The 19,278-nt window shown below is 40.7% G+C and overlaps 1 protein-coding gene across 2 annotated transcripts in view; it reads right to left on the reverse strand.

The window, feature by feature from the left end:
• Positions 1-19,278, reverse strand: part of rasgrp3 (RAS guanyl releasing protein 3 (calcium and DAG-regulated)) — a 124,136-nt gene that overhangs the window by 2,210 nt on the left and 102,648 nt on the right. For both annotated transcript variants that reach the window (XM_034185083.1, XM_034185082.1), the window contains exons 8-15: positions 16,440-16,613; positions 14,685-14,801; positions 4,770-5,048; positions 4,401-4,481; positions 3,289-3,402; positions 3,057-3,172; positions 2,826-2,973; positions 2,480-2,516 (exon numbers count right to left, since the gene is read on the reverse strand). In XM_034185083.1, the coding sequence (XP_034040974.1) occupies positions 2,480-2,516; positions 2,826-2,973; positions 3,057-3,172; positions 3,289-3,402; positions 4,401-4,481; positions 4,770-5,048; positions 14,685-14,801; positions 16,440-16,613 (1,066 nt within the window). The remainder of the gene's footprint in view (positions 1-2,479; positions 2,517-2,825; positions 2,974-3,056; positions 3,173-3,288; positions 3,403-4,400; positions 4,482-4,769; positions 5,049-14,684; positions 14,802-16,439; positions 16,614-19,278) is intronic.

The raw sequence follows: 19,278 nt of genomic DNA on the forward strand, positions 1-19,278 counted from the left end.
GAAAAACTACAGGAAACGTTTGACCTCTGTAATTGCAAACAAAGGCTACTGTACCAAATATTAACATTGATTTTCACACTTATACTTTGCACCAGTAACATACAAATAAATTAAAAAATCAATCATCAATCATCATGATTTCCGGATTTTATTTTTTTTACATTATGTCTCTCACAGACCTGGTCACTCGCATCAAATCCATAAACAACTTTGTGGTTGAGAGTTAATGGAAGAGTTAATGGAGTTAACGGAGTTAACGGAGTTGTCTCTGGACAAAGATGTATGGAGAAGTCGATATCTTTGCAAGAGAAAGAAAGTCCAAGTCTTTAGGGTCCTGGTACTTGCTGTCTGACTGTGTGGTTGTGATATTTACTGATAATCAGCAGCCTGAGGTGACAACTGGATGTCTATGGTATTAGGTCTCTTCAGAGGATCCTTGGGTGCCACTGGAATGACTTTGTGCCAAATGAACGGTTACTTCAGGAGACTATGATGAGGAGCATCACTTCCATTGTGAGCAAATATCAGCTATGGCATTTTCTCCATGTGGCATTACCAGCACATTATTCAGCATGCAGGTTCCTCAGTTTTAGGATTCCAACAACTGCAGAAGACCAAAGGGACATCCAATTCACCTGGCTTCAATGGACAGATGGTTAGTTTCAGGAGTGGCGTTGGACCAGTTCTCTGGCTGTGTGGATGTCATCCAGGATCCAGTGTGATTCTATAGTGTGGTAGGTGAAGTGGCATATGGAACTAGTGTATGGTCCTACACCTGATTCCAGATTTTGAGTGGGTCAAAGGTTACAGACACAAAGATGAATGACTTTTTAAACTGCAAGGAAGCTTCCAGATAACCAGCACTGATTTAATATTTTTACTCTATATTATACTAGTACTCTAATAAATGCTCCCTCTCTAAGTTAAAGCCCCCTCTTGATTTTTTCGCATGTGTATGTAGTGAATTGTGAATTGCTGAGACAGAGACAAACAATAAAATTAAAATGAAATAGTCCTACCTCATTGCCACAAAATTTCATCAAATCTGTTCTGGTTTCCATGTTGCTTATGCAGTCCACAGTGCCTAGTATTTCAGACCATTCCCTGTCACACCAACGTCCGTAACCTCCCCAAGCAGCTTGTTCTACTTTTCTGGCCCAGGATTGCAAGCTTATCTTTGTTCCTACATTACTCCGGTGTGTGTTCCTATCAACTGGGAAAATCTCATCCACATGATGCATCCTTCTCTTCCACTTCTTTCACAACTTTTAGCTTGAACACTGCCGAGTAAAAACGTTTGCACGGAGTCCATTTTATGTAATGTGTAACAGCTACTGCATGTAGAAAAGCATATTTGTTTCAAGTTTGCACTGCTTCTTTTGCATGCGTACACATGTATGTACATACCATAAGGCTGTACTGTGTACAGCATAGGTATGTGTATGCAAATGATCATCAAACGTTCCCCCTTCATGCAAATTCCATGCCCTCACGTTGTTTTATTAGAGTAAATATGGTATAGTTTATTTGGGGTGTGTATGACTGTATTTAAGGGTGTAGCCATAGAACTGCATTGTACTGTGTTTAATTGCAGGGGAAAGAAACAACAAAATAATTAAATCAAGTAATCTGGAGTAGATTGTTTGGGAAACAGGATTTCTGTTCCTTCTAGTACATTTCTAGTGTGCTATATCTTCTTGTGTGTACTCCTAATGTAATTCCACATTGTTAGTCTTCTTGTGACATATCATCCGCGTGTTTTCCCCCCTTGTGCTTTTATCATGACAGTTCTGCTCCCGGTGCATGTGTTGGCTTTACTTCCTGACCACTCAGGTTTTCAGGTTCACATGCATGCTTTACTTCCTGGTTAACTGAGTTACACAATATTTAGCCATCACATATCGTTAGCTCCAGTGCCATTGTCTAGTTTGCATACATGCTTTCTTGCATTCATTTCTAGTGTTGATCTCCATTGCTGACTTCTGTTGCCTTCCTGTTTCTTTCACATTTAGCCTGCCATCTATTGGACTTCATATGCAGTATGTTTGATTCCTGTCTACTGTCCCTCTGTGATTCTCTTTTTGCTGCTGCTTTCATGAACACTGTTGACTGTTTAACTGTGTACCAACCCATGCACTTGTTACAGACCATGTCATCAACTGTGTCCACAAGGACACTTGTGTGAACAAACTACTACTACCTGATGTGTTACAGCTTCAGCTGCTATTAAAACTATTAAACTACTACTATTAAACTGTTTGAACTTTCCATTGGTGTTGTTTTCTGCATAGGGGTCTTCGGTTATACTACAACCATTACAGATGGAACATGTATGAAAGAACGCCCCTTTAAAAGACAATGACAAGTAGAACATAAATATTTAAATAGTCATGGTATGAAATTAAATGTCACAGTTCAGGTTTTGTTTTCCTCTTCATCATCATATTTCCTGTACCATTCCAGTAACTGTGAGCAGTACCTTTGCATTTGTAGCCCTGTTTGATGATTCCCCAGAGCTGCAGGATTAGGTTCACAAATATGAGGAAGGAGGAACAATAGTACAGAGAAGAAAAGAAATAAATAAATCAGAAAATACTACAAGGAAGCATGGCCTTTAAACAAACACAGTTCAACACATTTCCTGTAAACATGTTGCAACATAGTAACTAAAAACAAAGAGAACCACCATGACAAATGCATGACAGCCAGCCATAACTTGTCTTTATCATCACTTTTTTTTAAATTAAATTAATAAAATTAAACTTCCACAGGAAACAGACAAATTGATGTTTGAAATATGCAGGCATCAGCTTAGTGATACGCACAAATCCAGCACAATGTTCACAGAAGGTTGGCCTCAGGTACGTCATCTCCTGGAAGTTGTGGATGAAGCCCGGACCCATCTTGCACTGAAGGAGAGGGTTAGCCCGTAGGAAATATGCAATCATCTCATCCTTACTGATCAATCCGTCTCTGGGAGAAAGGGAAAGATTTCATATGGAATCGGACTCGGGCACTGCTATACTTTTTCTGCAGCTAATTATTTGGCCACTCACTGATCTTTGTCCAAAACACAGAAAGAGTCCAGGAAGGGAAAATTAGCAGCAATGCTCTCAAAGTCCTCTTGAGAGATATACCCATCATGGTCATGGTCGTAATTCCTGAACACAGACTTCCCGATTCCATCCAAGGAAAATAAATGAGTACAGTGAAGTCTCACATGTTTAATTAAAGACTGCAGAAACTGTTTGTCTCCTTTCTCTTTGCAAAATGATTTTGTGTACTCACATCCACCACTTTTCTGATGTGTTTGTTGACCACAGAGGGATCTGGTTTTGCAGTCACACCTGATGCCCAGTCTAGAGGGACCAGAGGTTTGTTGGGTGTTGTTGGAGATGTTGGCTGTGAAGAAGGACAAAAACAAAAGACTTAAAGGGACACTTAATAGTGTTGAAGGTGGTTTTTATGACTTAGTGGTAAGGTTTCATATTGCAGCCCTTCTAAAGGGATGCCAAGTCATAGGACCACCTATGGTTAGGCTGTATGTATGCTCCAGATTGGATTTTACCGTGTAGCAGTGCCAACACCAATGAATGAGCAACTCCAAGCAGAACAGACTCTCAGTAAAATAAGAAACAAAAAACAGTTTTATCTGCACAAGCCCAAATGGTTTGTCCCAATGTGGAGAACATAAATTGTCAACACCAACTGTATGTATACCAGACAACCCTGCGTGACATCACCCATAGGTTTTCTATAGACACCTGTAAAAACCGATATGAAGCCCATATCTGGGAGCTGCCATCCTGGCAGCAGTGGGAGTGCTGATTCTGGCTATGTTACGAATGAATAAATGGATAAAGAATTGGAACATGGGTGACTCTGTGTTTATTAAATCATATTTTTGGGGATTGTGCAGTGGTTCTCATAATGGTTTGGTGTGAGCATTAAAAGGTATGAGCTGCTTATTTTCTCACTAATGATGCTTTAAAGAGACCTAACGGATGAGGATATCGACAGCTGTTAAAAATGACACACAGCTCTCCACAACAGCAAGTAGCAACCGATGGTATGACTCAAAGCGACCACACCCCTAATTATGATTAGGGGCGTGAATTAGGTAAGATACACAAAATTAACCCCAGTGTAGTTGTCATAGAGGGGAAAGTTATTTTATCTGTTGTTTTGTACACAGACATACACAAACACACGTCTGATTACAATACTCCAAGAGCCAGTTACTGATGGTGCACAGGGTAATTATGGAAAGTAATGGTTTTAGAGTCCCAGTTCATATGTAAGTGCTGAAATTCTTCATATGCAGGTACAAAGTCAAAGAGAAATATTGACGAGGCATCAAACTAAAGGGCACATTACAAACTGGGCCAAGAGAAACTTACCAGTGATTTGGGGTTACGTGGTTCCCTCAGCAATGACAGTTCATAAATCTCATCTTCTGTGTAGTAAAGGTCTAAAGATAGCTGGAAAAAGCAAAGGCTATAGATAAAATGTTATTAAATTCACAAAGTTGCAATATAAGATAAGCCCGTGTATCACTGTAGCACCCATCAGAATCTGTGATTGGATGCTTCACAATGAAGTGATGTTCATGATTTTAAAAACAAAGGCTCCATATTTTTCTCAGATAGTGGGCATGCCTACTGTTTTAACACAAAAGCACTGCCACAAGGCCAAAAACTAAAATGTGGGGATGCTGTGCTGCAACAAATCTTCTATCTTGCAAACACTCTGGGATTGTAATGTCTCACCGTTAACAGATATATAAGATCCATGTTGGGTTCGACTTGGGCCACCGCACTCTGCAAAGACACCAGCTCATTGAAGGTTATATAGAGCTGCTGCATTTTCACCAAGTTCACTTTGTTGCTATTGTCAACCCAGTCAGGAAAGACAGCATTCACTGCTATCAGGTCCTTGAGGTGCACGCCCAGGATGGGAATTTTGAAGCCGTGGCATTCACTGAAGGCCTTACGGTAGTAGGAGTAGTTATTACTGGAAGAGACCAGCTCCGTCATTTCTCTCCAGATCTGAGATAAGGAACAGAGGGCATAGTGAGGAATTATAATATGCCTTTATTTTGTTGCAACTTGTAAAACAGCCGGGAAACTGTATTTATAGCCTTCATCTCTACAATCACAGCCACTGAAACTTGTAACTTCTTAATTTGGTAGGGTGTCTTGATGCCTTTTGATAGATTGAACATATCAAGGACAACTGAATATGTAGGAGCACAGACAGCCAACCTTTAAAAAGAGAAGCCTTCTGGATTTTCAGTTTGGAAACTCCAGCACCAAGAACCTTCAGTACAGAACTTTATATAAAACTGTTTTTTGTAAAACACGTTCAGTGTATTGATCTGTAGACCAGGTGCTTTTACAGTGGAATGTTGAGTAAGTGCAATTGTTAAATTATCCTTGTGCAGATCATAACTTAGTCTGATTTCATGTATATTTATAGAATCAGACAACTATTTTGTGAAAATTGTTCTTACTTTTTTCTACTTCTTAGGGTGTATGTTTTCTTCAAGTCAGGTGAAGTCTGGCAGTATGCCCTGACCCTGCACACAGCATCACAAAACCACCCTGTATCCTGGTCCTGTCTATATACATGAGAGGACAACCACTCAGTCAGACAACCCGGGTGGTTGTCATCTCATATATACAAGTTACAAGAAAAGAACAATAATTTCTTCTGACATATTCACATTTTCTTATTTAATGGTTGAAATGCTTTTCCTTCACAGTACAGAGATTTGAAGTCACTCTCCACATCCATCTGCAGGGGAAAAAAAAAGTTAATGAGTAAGCTCCACACCTGTAGGTTTGTTATGTCAAGCGGGAGAATACTCTATGGAGGACCTTATGAAGACCTGATTTGGTCAAAATGCTGTCGAAGCTCATAGTAAAACACTTGGAAAAGGAACAATAAGTGTGCTGACCTTTGTTAACTCCTTTTTTGGCTTGTGTGTGTGTCTGTGTTTGTGTGTCTGTGTGTGAATGTTTTTGTCTGTCTATATATGTGGCCCTGTGATAGACCCCCCATCATGTCCATGGTGTACCCTGCCTCATGCTCCATGATTGCTGAGATAGGCTTCCATGACTCTAGGTTGGAGTAAGCGGGTATAGAAAATAAATGATAGCTGAGTTTTCATCATAGTCATCCAGAAAGTATTCACAGTGCTTCACTTCACTTCCACATTTTATGTTACAGCCAAAATGGATGAAATTCATTTTTTTCCTCAAAATTCTACACACGATACCCCATAATGACAGTGTGAAAGAAAGTTTTTTTTGTTTTTGTTTTTTAGAAAAAAGGCATAATTCTAGGCAAGAGTACAAAAACATTTCTGCTGCTTTAAAGGTCCCAGTGAGCAGAGTGGCCTCCATCATCAATAAATGGAAGAAGTTCAGACGCCACGGTCATTTTGAGTCATCAATTCACCTAACCTGCATGTCTTTGGATGTGGGAGGAAGCTGGAGACCCCAGAGGGAACCCACATGAACACGAGGAGAAATGCAAACTCCACACAGAAAGTACCAGGTGGGAAAGAGATCCCATGACCTTTCTTGCTGTGAGTCAACGTGCTAACCACTAAGCCACTGTGCTGTCAATTATCAACACAATATAAATTATGGAGAGTAACATGTAAAAACTTAAATATCTTGGAAACAGTATTTTATTTCTGAAGCAGAAACTTCCTAAAAATTTGCATACCAATGTTACATTACATAACAGTTGGCTCTGTAGGTCGCTGTATGACAAATAAGTGCAGATCACATCTTTGGTACTGGGTCTCTTTGTAGGATCCTTGGGTACTGCTGGCATGATGTGGTCAAAGGAACAGTTACCTTGCATGTGAGAGGAGTCATGGAGTGGTGTGGTACAGGAACATGTCTGATTTTTTTTTTAAATTATTATTTATTTTAGGCCAAAACAAAAAAATACACTTAAAAGGCCAAATGGAGTGCATATGTTCTAAATCCCTGTGCATGTAACACTACTCTTATAGAATATATATGATATGTATTTCTAGGATCAGTGTGTGATCTGTGAGCAAGGGCGTAGGTTTGGTCTCAGCTTTGGTAGGACAATACACCCCCCCGGCCCCCTGCCCACCACCACCACCCCCTAACCCACTCATACCATTAGACGCACAAGTACAGCATATACCTAACATATGACGACATAATGCTGAATAATTTTAACACTTTATTTACATTATTAAGTGTGTAGGCAGACAAACAAATAGCTTAAATAACAAAATTGCACCCAAAATCACGAATCTATTCTATAGGCCTACACCTGAGAGAACAAGACAACAAAAAAATACTGTGGAGCTAACAAAAAAAAAAAGTTTTTGCAACCAAGATGTATAATCTATTCTCTTTCATCATAATGCAGTTGAGGTATCTGCCAACCTAATTTGCCAACAAAAAAAGGGCTTTACAATGATATATATGGTGTATTACGGTAAACGTAAGCCTGTGATGTCATAATGCAGAGGAAAAAACCGGACGCTTTCACACTAGTGCGCCGCTGATCTCATTACCGTAAGTTCTCATGTAAGCCCTCCCGCTGAAAAAATTTAACACTGACAGCAAGCCAAGAACCCGTGCTTTCCAACAGTATGCTATATGTTGCATCTATTACGGTAAAGTGCGTTCGGTGGACTTTTGAAATGAGGGAAAAGTATGAAAAAGAGCGCAAAAGTGACAGAAAAGTACAGAGACAGACAGCAAACATAAATGTAGTAATTTTTGAGGAAAAGGCAGGGTGTTAGTGTCATTTGTGAAGGTGTGTGTGGCGTGTTTGTGTGGGTGTGCAGTTTATTGTAAGTGTGGCGCACAGCATGTTCGCAAGCCCCCGCCCTTCTTGTTTTTCTGCACCGGAGCAGTGTTGCCAGATATGAAATATGAAACTATCGTACCAAAACCTCAAAATTATCGTATTTTGGGAGGAAATTATTGTACACAAACAAAACGCATACAACGTAGCTATTTTAGCGTTTTTTTTTTTTAATCAATCAATTTTTTTTATATAGCGCCAAATCCAATCAATCAATCAATCAGTTTTTTTATATAGCCCCAAATCACAACAACAGTTTGCCCCAAGGCGCTTTATATTGTAAGGCAAGGCCATACATACTTATTGTAAAACCCCCAACGGTCAAACCGACACCCCTGTGAGCAAGCACTTGGCTACAGTGGGAAGGAAAACTCCCTTTTAACAGGAAGAAACCTCCAGTCAGAACCAGGCTCAGGGAGGGGCAGTCTTCTGCTGGGACTGGTTGGGGCTGAGGGATGAGAACCAGGAAAAAGACCATGCTGTGGAGGGGAGCAGAGATCGATCACTAATGATTAAATGCAGAGTGGTGCATACAGAGCAAAAAGAAGAAAGAACAGTGCATCATGGGAACCCCCCCAGCAGTCTACGTCTATAGCAGCATAACTAAGGGATGGTTCAGGGTCACCTGATCCAGCCCTAACTATAAGCTTTAGCAAAAGGAAAGTTTTAAGCCTAATCTTAAAAGTAGAGAGGGTGTCTGTCTCCCTGATCTGAATTGGGAGCTGGTTCCACAGGAGAGGAGCCTGAAAGCTGAAGGCTCTGCCTCCCATTCTACTCTTACAAACCCTAGGAACTACAAGTAAGCCTGCAGTCTGAGAGCGAAGCGCTCTATTGGGGTGATATGGTACTACGAGGTCCCTAAGATAAGATGGGACCTGATTATTCAAAACCTTATAAGTAAGAAGAAGAATTTTAAATTCTATTCTAGAATTAACAGGAAGCCAATGAAGAGAGGCCAATATGGGTGAGATATGCTCTCTCCTTCTAGTCCCCGTCAGTACTCTAGCTGCCAGCATTTTGAATTAACTGAAGGCTTTTTTAGGGAACTTTTAGGACAACCTGATAATAATGAATTACAATAGTCCAGCCTAGAGGAAATAAATGCATGAATTAGTTTTCAGCATCACTCTGAGACAAGACCTTTCTGATTTTAGAGATATTGCGTAAATGCAAAAAAAGCAGTCCTACATATTTGTTTAATATGCGCTTTGAATGACATATCCTGATCAAAATGACTCCAAGATTTCTCACAGTATTACTAGAGGTCAGGGTAATGTCATCCAGAGTAAGGATCTGGTTAGACACCATGTTTCTAAGATTTGTGGGGCCAAGTGACAATAACTTCAGTTTTATCTGAGTTTAAAAGCAGGAAATTAGAGGTCATCCATGTCTTTATGTCTGTAAGACAATCCTGCAGTTTAGCTAATTGGTGTGTGTCCTCTGGCTTCATGGATAGATAAAGCTGGGTATCATCTGCGTAACAATAAAATTTAAGCAATACCGTCTAATAATACTGCCTAAGGGAAGCATGTATAAAGTGAATAAATTGGTCCTAGCACAGAACCTTGTGGAACTCCATAATTAACTTTAGTCTGTGAAGAAGATTCCCCATTTACATGAACAAATTGTAATCTATTAGACAAATATGATTCAAACCACCGCAGCGCAGTGCCTTTAATACCTATGGCATGCTCTAATCTCTGTAATAAACTTTTATGGTCAACAGTATCAAAAGCAGCACTGAGGTCTAACAGAACAAGCACAGAGATGAGTCCACTGTCCGAGGCCATAAGAAGATCATTTGTAACCTTCACTAATGCTGTTTCTGTACTATGATGAATTCTAAAACCTGACTGAAACTCTTCAAATAGACCATTCCTCTGCAGATGATCAGTTAGCTGTTTTACAACTACCCTTTCAAGAATTTTTGCGAGGAAAAGGAAGGTTGGAGATTGGCCTATAATTAGCTAAGATAGCTGGGTCAAGTGATGGCTTTTTAAGTAATGGTTTAATACTGCCACCTTAAAAGCCTGTGGTACATAGCCAACTAACAAAGATAGATTGATCATATTTAAGATCGAAGCATTAAATAATGGTAGGGCTTCCTTGAGCAGCCTGGTAGGAATGGGGTCTAATAAACATGTTGATGGTTTGGATGAAGTAACTAATGAAAATAACTCAGACAGAACAATCGGAGAGAAAGAGTCTAACCAAATACCGGCATCACTGAAAGCAGCCAAGATAACGATACGTCTTTGGGATGGTTATGAGTAATTTTTTCTCTAATAGTTAAAATTTTGTTAGCAAAGAAAGTCATGAAGTCATTACTAGTTAAAGTTAATGGAATACTCAGCTCAATAGAGCTCTGACTCTTTGTCAGCCTGGCTACAGTGCTGAAAAGAAACCTGGGGTTGTTCTTATTTTCTTCAATTAGTGATGAGTAGTAAGATGTCCTAGCTTTACGGAGGGCTTTTTTTATAGAGCAACAGACTCTTTTTCCAGGCTAAGTGAAGATCTTCTAAATTAGTGAAACGCCATTTCCTCTCCAACTTACGGGTTATCTGCTTTAAGCTGCGAGTTTGTGAGTTATACCACGGAGTCAGGCACTTCTGATTTAAAGCTCTCTTTTTCAGAGGAGCTACAGCATCCAAAGTTGTCTTCAATGAGGATGTAAAACTATTGCCGAGATTACTCTATCTCACTTACAGAGTTTAGGTAGCTACTCTGCACTGTGTTGGTATATGGCATTAGAGAACATAAAGAAGGAATCATATCCTTAAACCTAGTTACAGCGCTTTCTGAAAGACTTCTAGTGTAATGAAACTTATTCCCCACTGCTGGGTAGTCCATCAGAGTAAATGTAAATGTTATTAAGAATGATCAGACAGAAGGGAGTTTTCAGGGAATACTGTTAAGTCTTCTATTTCCATACCATAAGTCAGAACAAGATCTAAGATATGATTAAAGTGGTGGTGGACTCATTTACTTTTTGAGCAAAGCCAATAGAGTCTAATAATAGATTAAATGCAGTGTTGAGGCTGTCATTCTCAGCATCTGTGTGGATGTTAAAATCGCCCACTATAATTATCTTATCTGAGCTAAGCACTAAGTCAGACAAAAGGTCTGAAAATTCACAGAGAAACTCACAGTAACGACCAGGTGGACGATAGATAATAACAAATAAAACTGGTTTTTGGGACTTCCAATTTGGATGGACAAGACTAAGAGTCAAGCTTTCAAATGAATTAAAGCTCTGTCTGGGTTTTTTTGATTAATTAATAAGCTGGAATGGAAGATTGCTGCTAATCCTCCGCCCCGGCCGTGCTACGAGCATTCTGACGTTAGTGTGACTCGGGGGTGTTGACTCATTTAAACCTAACATATTCATCCTGCTGTAACCAGGTTTCTGTAAGGCACAATAAATCAATATGTTGATCAATTATTATATCATTTACCAACAGGGACTTAGAAGAGAGAGACCTAATGTTTAATAGACCCACATTTAACTGTTTTAGTCTGTGGTGCAGTTGAAGGTGCTATATTATTTTTTCTTTTTGAATTTTTATGCTTAAATAGATTTTTGCTGGTTATTGGTGGTCTGGGAGCAGGACCACCGTCTCTACGGGGATGGGGTAATGAGGGGATGGCAGGGGGAGAGAAGCTGCAGAGAGGTGTGTAAGACTACAACTCTGCTTCCTGGTCCCAACCCTGGATAGTCACGGTTTGGAGGATTTAAGAAAATTGGCCAGATTTCTAGAAATGAGAGCTGCTCCATCCAAAGTGGGATGGATGCCGTCTCTCCTAACAAGACACAGGTTTTCCCCAGAAGCTTTGCCAATTATCTATGAAGCCCACCTCATTTTTTGGACACCACTCAGACAGCCAGCAATTCAAGGAGAACATGCGGCTAAACATGTCACTCCCGGTCGATTGGGGAGGGGCCAGAGAAAACTACAGAGTCCGACATTGTTTTTGCAAAGTTACACACCGATTAATGTTAATTTTAGTGACCTCCGATTGGTGTAACCGGGTGTCATTACTGCCGACGGTGAATTACAATCTTACCAAATTTATGCTTAGCCTTAGCCAGCAGTTTCAAATTTCCTTCAATGTCGCCTGCTCTGGCCCCCAGAAGACAATTGACTATGGTTGCTGGCAGGGGCGTAGGTTTGCCTATGGACCCAAAGGGACAAGTCACAACCATTATTTTGGGATGGGCAAAATAGTCCCTACCAATATTTAGCATTTTTGTTTATATAACAAATCATTCACTATTTTTTTTTTTTTTGCGAACTCGATACTATAATTTTAGTCGTCACGTTTTGTGTTTTCGACGTGCCAGAGTGACAGGGTACCCATATTGCAATTTCATTGGCTCACGTTCTTCTCACATGGCCGTAAACAAAGCGCATCTCGTGGCAGGCAGTGCTTAATTTGTAAAGTGGAGGTCCCGGAGCGCAGAGGATGGGTGGCTCCGGTTGCAGTGTTGCCAGATGTACGATAATTATCGTATTTGTACGATAGTTTTGCCCTCTGTACGATGTACGATCAATAATGGGAAAAAATCCAATATGTACGATAATTTCAGTTGGTTGCCCAAACACGCATCTCTCTCTGACACCCAAGAATCATTTTGCAGGCGTTGCACTCAGGCGGCATCAAAGACACAACACACACAGCTTTGGCCGCCCGGGACAACGTCATTTGAAAGGCCCGCCCCCTCTCCATACAAAGTAATGAGTTCCCATCCAATCTGTGCCGTGACAGGAAGATTCCCCAACCAACATCTTTTTTTTTTTTTTAAACTTTATTTCAACAAATGCAACAACAAACGAACAAAACACAAGAGCAAAGAGATAGACAAGAAGAATAAAAAAAGTTCAAGTTCCTTATGGAGGTGTCAACATTTTTTCTGTGTTCAACAAAATCTGCACAAGTGTCCATGGCATCGGATGACGACAGCCACCTCGAGGTGAATTCGACTCTTTCTAGTCTGGTAATTAACACGTTTGTGTCCCTTCACAGAAAAAAAATCTTTCTAGTAGTGCGTTCTAGTTTCCCCATTACTATAATTACTGTTTAAAAATGTGACATAAAATTCTTTGGAAATAAAAAAACAAAACAAAACGCTAAAATAGCTACGTTGTATGCGTTTTGTTTGTGTACGATCTTTTCTCCCAAAATACGATAATTTTGAGGTTTTGGTACGATAGTTTCATATTTCATATCTGGCAACACTGCTCCGGTGCAGAAAAACAAGAAGGGCGGGGTGGAGGGCTTGCGAACAATGCTGTGCGCCACACTTAAAATAAACTGCACACCCAACACACCTTCACAAATGACACTAACATCCTGCCTTTTCCTCAGAAATTACTACATTTATGTTTGCTGTCTGTCTCTGTACTTTTTGTCACTTTTGCGCTCTTTTTCATACTTTTGCCTTGTTTCAAAAGTCACCGAACGCACTTTACCGTAATATATGCAACATATAGCATACTGTTGGATAGCACGGGTTCTTGGCTTGCTGTCAGTGTTAAATTTTTCAGAGTGAGGGCTTACATGAGAACTTACGTAATGAGAATCAGCGGCGCATTAGTGTGAAACTTCCGTGTTTTTCCTCTGCGTTATGACATCACAGGCTTCGTTTACCGTAATACACCATATATATCATTGGAAATCCCTTTTTTTTTAAATTAGGTTGCCAGATACCTACAACTGCATTATTGATGAAGAGAATAAATTATACATCTTGGTTGCAAAAACTTTTTTTTTTTTTTGTTAGCTCCACAAGTATTTTTTTGTTGTCTTGTTCTCTCAGGTGTAGGCCTATAGAATAGATTCGTGATTTTGGGTGCAATTTTGTTATTTAAGCTATTTGTTTGTTTGCCTACACACTTAATATTGTAAATAAAGTGTTAAATTATTCAGCATTATGTCATCATATGTGCGTCTAATGGTATGAGTGGGTTAGGGGGTGGTGGTGGTGGGCAGGGGGCCGGGGGGGGTGGTATTGTCCCTACCAAAGCTGAGACCAAACCTACGCCCTTGTGTTGATACCTCCATAAGGAACTTTAACTTTTTTTTTATTCTTCTTGTATATCTCTTTGCTCTTGTGTTTTGTTTGTTTGTTATTGCATTTGTTGAAATAAAGTTTCGAGAAAAAAAAAGATGTTGGTTGGGGAATCTTCCTGTCACGGCAGAGATTGGATGGGAACTCATTACTTTGTATGGAGAGGGGGCGGGCTTTCAAATGACTGTCCCGGTCGCCCAAAGCCAGCATTTGATGCCCCCTGAGTGCAACACCTGCAAAATGATTCTTGGGTGTCAGAGAGAGATGCGTGTTTGGGCAACCAACCGAAATTATCGTACATATTGGATTTTTTCCCATTATTGATCGTACATCGTACAGAGGGCAAAACTATCGTACAAATACGATAATTATCGTACATCTGGCAACACTGCACCGGAGCCACCCATCCTCTGCGCTCTGGGACCTCCCACTTTACAAATTAAGCACTGCCTGCCACGAGATGCGCTTTGTTTACGTCCATGTGAGAAGAACGTGAGCTAATGAAATTGCAACATGGGTAACCCTGTCACTCTGGCACGTCGAAAACACAAAACGTGACGACCTAAAATTATAGTATCAAGTTCGCAAAAAAATAGTGAATGATTTTGTTATATAAAAAAATTCTAAATATTGGTAGGGACTATTTTGCCATCCCAAAATATTGGTTGTGACTTGTCCCTATGGTCCATATGCAAACCTACGCCCCTGTCTGTGAGAAACAAAAGTGCCTCTGGTGTTGTGGACTTACCCTCACAACCTCAGGGACCAGATGAGAGTGAGTCTCCTTTAGTCGTGAAATGGAGCTGTGGCTCAGTCCACCAATCACAGCCATCAGAGTGTTGAAGTTCTGCAGTTGGAGAAGTTTCTGACAAGAGTCAAACAGTTAAAGGTTTAAAAACCTGCACACAAAATCTTTCACTGATCTGTGATTACTTACACCAACGAAAATTGGAGGAGGTTATATTATCACCCCTGTTTGTCTGTTTGTGGACAGCCAGGAGCTCACATTATATATATATATATATGCCCTAATCACTCTCATATTTGAAAATGAGGTGCAAACTGGCACTCACTATCACCTGACAAATTTTGATCAGATCTGATTCGTACTGCGGATTGAGCAAATATTTTGATATGAACATTGAAAAGCCCTTTTGATCTATATTTTGTATAATATTTTATCTTTTGAAAAGTCACTTCAAAAAAGACTTTGACCTTTAAAGTGTTTTCCAAGGTAAAAATTTGTGGAATTGCAAACATGTTGGCAGAGGTTTGTGCTAGTGCAGTGCTCTAGTTTGTGTTTTGTTTGTCTGTTTGCTTGTGAACAGCCTGGAGCCCACAATTTTTCATACAATGATCCCATTCCATTATGCTGCCCTCCAAACCAGTCACTATTTGTATATTATCCTCTGTATTCTAAATTAGAAAGGTCTTGTCTCAGAGTGATGCTGAAAAACTAATTCATGCATTTATTTCCTCTAGGCTGGACTATTGTAATTCATTATTATCAGGTTGTCCTAAAAGTTCCCTGAAAAGCCTTCAGTTAATTCAAAATGCTGCAGCTAGAGTACTGACGGGGACTAGAAGGAGAGATCATATCTCACCCATATTGGCCTCTCTTCACTGGCTTCCTGTTAATTCTAGAATAGAATTTAAAATTCTTCTTCTTACTTATAAGGTTTTGAATAATCAGGTCCCATCTTATCTTAGGGACCTCATAGTACCATATCACCCAATAGAGCGCTTCGCTCTCAGACTGCAGGCTTACTTGTAGTTCCTAGGGTTTGTAAGAGTAGAATGGGAGGCAGAGCCTTCAGCTTTCAGGCTCCTCTCCTCTGGAACCAGCTCCCAATTCAGATCAGGGAGACAGACACCCTCTCTACTTTTAAGATTAGGCTTAAAACTTTCCTTTTTGCTAAAGCTTATAGTTAGGGCTGGATCAGGTGACCCTGAACCATCCCTTAGTTATGCTGCTATAGACTTAGACTGCTGGGGGGTTCCCATGATGCACTGAGTGTTTCTTTCTCCTTTTGCTCTGTATGCACCACTCTGCATTTAATCATTAGTGATTGATCTCTGCTCCCCTCCACAGCATGTCTTTTTCCTGGTTCTCTCCCTCAGCCCCAACCAGTCCCAGCAGAAGACTGCCCCTCCCTGAGCCTTGTTCTGCTGGAGGTTTCTTCCTGTTAAAAGGGAGTTTTTCCTTCACACTGTCGCCAAGTGCTTGCTCACAGGGGGTCGTTTTGACCATTGGGGTTTTTACGTAATTATTGTATGGCCTTGCCTTACAATATAAAGCGCCTTGGGGCAACTGTTTGTTGTGATTTGGCGCTATATAAAAAAAAATTGGTTGATTGATTGATTGTATTTATATTTTTATTTTACATGTATGAATTTTTACCCAATGACTCCATACTGTACCAGGTGATTTCTGTAAGTGCTGAAATTATGTTTTATTTCTGTTCTGTTGCGTGCCACGATGAGGTGGATGTCTTTGTCTTACCTGAGCCACATGGATGTATTTGGTGATGACCTCTGCTCGTGTCTGAGGGGTCAGCTTGCTGAGCACCATAAGCTGGACCCAATGGGAGATTCCGTTGAACAGGGCAATGGAGCGCTCCAGTGTCGGGTTATCTACCACACAGCTGTGAATCACGTAGCTCTGGTAATCAGTGAACTGCAGACAAAAAAACAAATCACGTAAATATTTTTCATTTTGTTTCACAAGTTTTACTTATCTTCAGCATAATTGCACAGGTTGACCTGATGGTGGCACTAAAACACAAGTCAAATGTTGACAGTACGTCAGCTTTCTAGTCAGACTGGGTGATATCTGTACTATATTACATGTGCACTCATCGGTATCGATCCCTTGTGTCCATCTGTCTGCGAGTTCATCCATCCATGTGTGAACAAAATAATACAAAGGTTTTGATCCAATTTTGACTAAACCTGGTCGAACAACTGCAGCTCAGCCAAGATCAAAGAGATTTTATTTTGAGGAAAACCAGTTAAAAGTTGATGTCACATCCCCAAATAAAAAATGTGGCCCAGTGCTTATATATATAGATTGGCTTGGCAAGTAAAGTCTAGGATCATGCACTGATGGTACACTTTGCCACATCCATGACACCACAGAACCAACTCATGGATGGTAACCACCCAGGTAGACCACAAGTCCATCCCCGCCTCTTGAAAGTAACCATGTAACTGCAGCAAGCCAGGTGAAGCTAAAGTCTCCTATTGTCTTTCTCCAGCAACTGCGGTTCTCAACACTCATGCACATAGTATGTGCTGGATCAGGCACAGATAAATGAGACGCATAGCCAAAATGTTGACGCTGATGCTCCCTCACAATGCAAGTGATACATCTCATCTTCATATCAGCTTGGGACTCCGATGAGGGCGGTTGCATCTCCTCCACTCTCCCTTATCTCTGCTCTCTGCTTTAACTTCAAGTCCCTACTTCACCAGACTGTGAATTCCTCAAATTATATTGGATACTGGATCTATTGGACTACTATTGGATTTACCATGGAATTGATCAGCTGGTCTCTGAACGCTATTGACACCATTTTTTCTACAAGAAGGTCAGGCCCGGGGGATCCTACCTGCCCAGATGGAACGTATCCTGCGTGCTATGTTCTCGACTCCTAGGGGTCTTGGCATGTTGCATGCTTGGCGCCTTTCTCCGTTGAGGACGTCGAGGATTTATTCATTTTTGGTCTTATGGTAGCAGGGCTGGTACTTTCTGGCTTATGTGCTGTCCTGATCTACTGGAAAATTGGCAAGACAGTGGCATCAAGAACCACGGCCCTTCCCTTGTCCATCATGATTAACAAGGTTGGCAAGGTAGTGCATTCTCAGACTGCGATGACTCTGTTCAGGCCTTCGTGATCATTTGGCTCTTTCTTATCTCAACTCACAAAGACAATAAACTGTTTTCATAGGACTGAAGCATGCTCCACTCCCTCCCCCCATCAAACACCCCACACTCCGGCTTCTGCTCACGTCACTCCTTCCCCCTTCTGTGGGGGCGGTGCAGTTCTAGCTGCAGCTGGTCCTCGTTCCTCCCCCCAAGCTGACAGTGGCGCATCTCAGGGTTGCTGCGTGACCTTCACCCACTTGCCTCAAATTCGGATAACAGACTTCTTCAAATTTAGTGCACATAAACAATGTCCAATGTGTATGTGCTGTCTTTAATTCTGATGTGTGCCATTATTATGGTAAACAAGTAATAATTGTGGACTAACTGCTGTCTGAGATAACAAGAGTGTAAACATAATTTCTCCACTGTGAGATCAATAAAGTATATCTCATCTCTCATCTCATCTTATTCTTCATACGCAACTGCTTGTTTGATATAAAGCCATTCCAATGGTAACCAAGTATCCTCTGAAGAGATCAAGTACCACAGACATCCATTCATTGCCTTAGGTCACTGGTTACTGTCCAAGACTCACGACTATACAGTAAGAAAGGAAGCTCCAGGACTCTGAAAACTTGCAGCTTCGTTCTCCTGCAAAGATAACAGCATCATAAAACACCTCTGTCCAGCCACCTCATGATTCCATGTACTCTTTCCAAGTATCTCTAGATCAAGACACGACACGGCATGACATGACGTGATGTGACGTGAATGCCACTGCTGAGTCCAGGACTACTAGGCTGGCAAACAGCTTCTACCCACAGGCTGTCAGGCTTCTCAATAACTTTCTGACACACTGACCCCTCCACCACCTGAGTGACTGTTATTTCACTGTCATTCTTCTCCTCATCATTATTACTATCATCCTCTAAGTATTTATTATAATAGCTCTGTTCACTATTTATGCATCCATGCACCTTACGACTCCTGCAAAGCAGGAATGCTACTTAAAACTACACAATATTGCACAAAATTACCAATACTGCATAAACTGCACATCCGCACATCCCCTAAACTGTACATCCTTTAAATAGTGTATATAATACCATATGTGTATTTTATAATGTGTTTCCTTTTTTAATCACCTGATGTGAACTTTCTACATGCAAATTTTCTAGGGAGAATGAACAGAGTAAGAATTTCATTGTGTGGTATAACTGCCTGTTTTACTGTGCACATGACAACAAAATAAACTCTTAACTCTTAACAGATGGTGTGTCACCTGATCACAGATTCCTCTAACAAATGCCTTCTTGTCCATTCTCAATGGCCCTCACAGCCCACTTTCTCAGCTAACAGCCTAAGATTCCCATCAAGACATGCACTATGACTCCTCTGGATGATATATAGAGTATCCTCAGATAGGAAACACCTCTTCCTATGAATTACACTTATCGGCAACTTTCAAGGTGTG

The sequence above is a fragment of the Thalassophryne amazonica genome, chromosome 13, assembly GCF_902500255.1.
Source record: "Thalassophryne amazonica chromosome 13, fThaAma1.1, whole genome shotgun sequence".
Classification (NCBI taxonomy): domain Eukaryota; kingdom Metazoa; phylum Chordata; class Actinopteri; order Batrachoidiformes; family Batrachoididae; genus Thalassophryne; species Thalassophryne amazonica.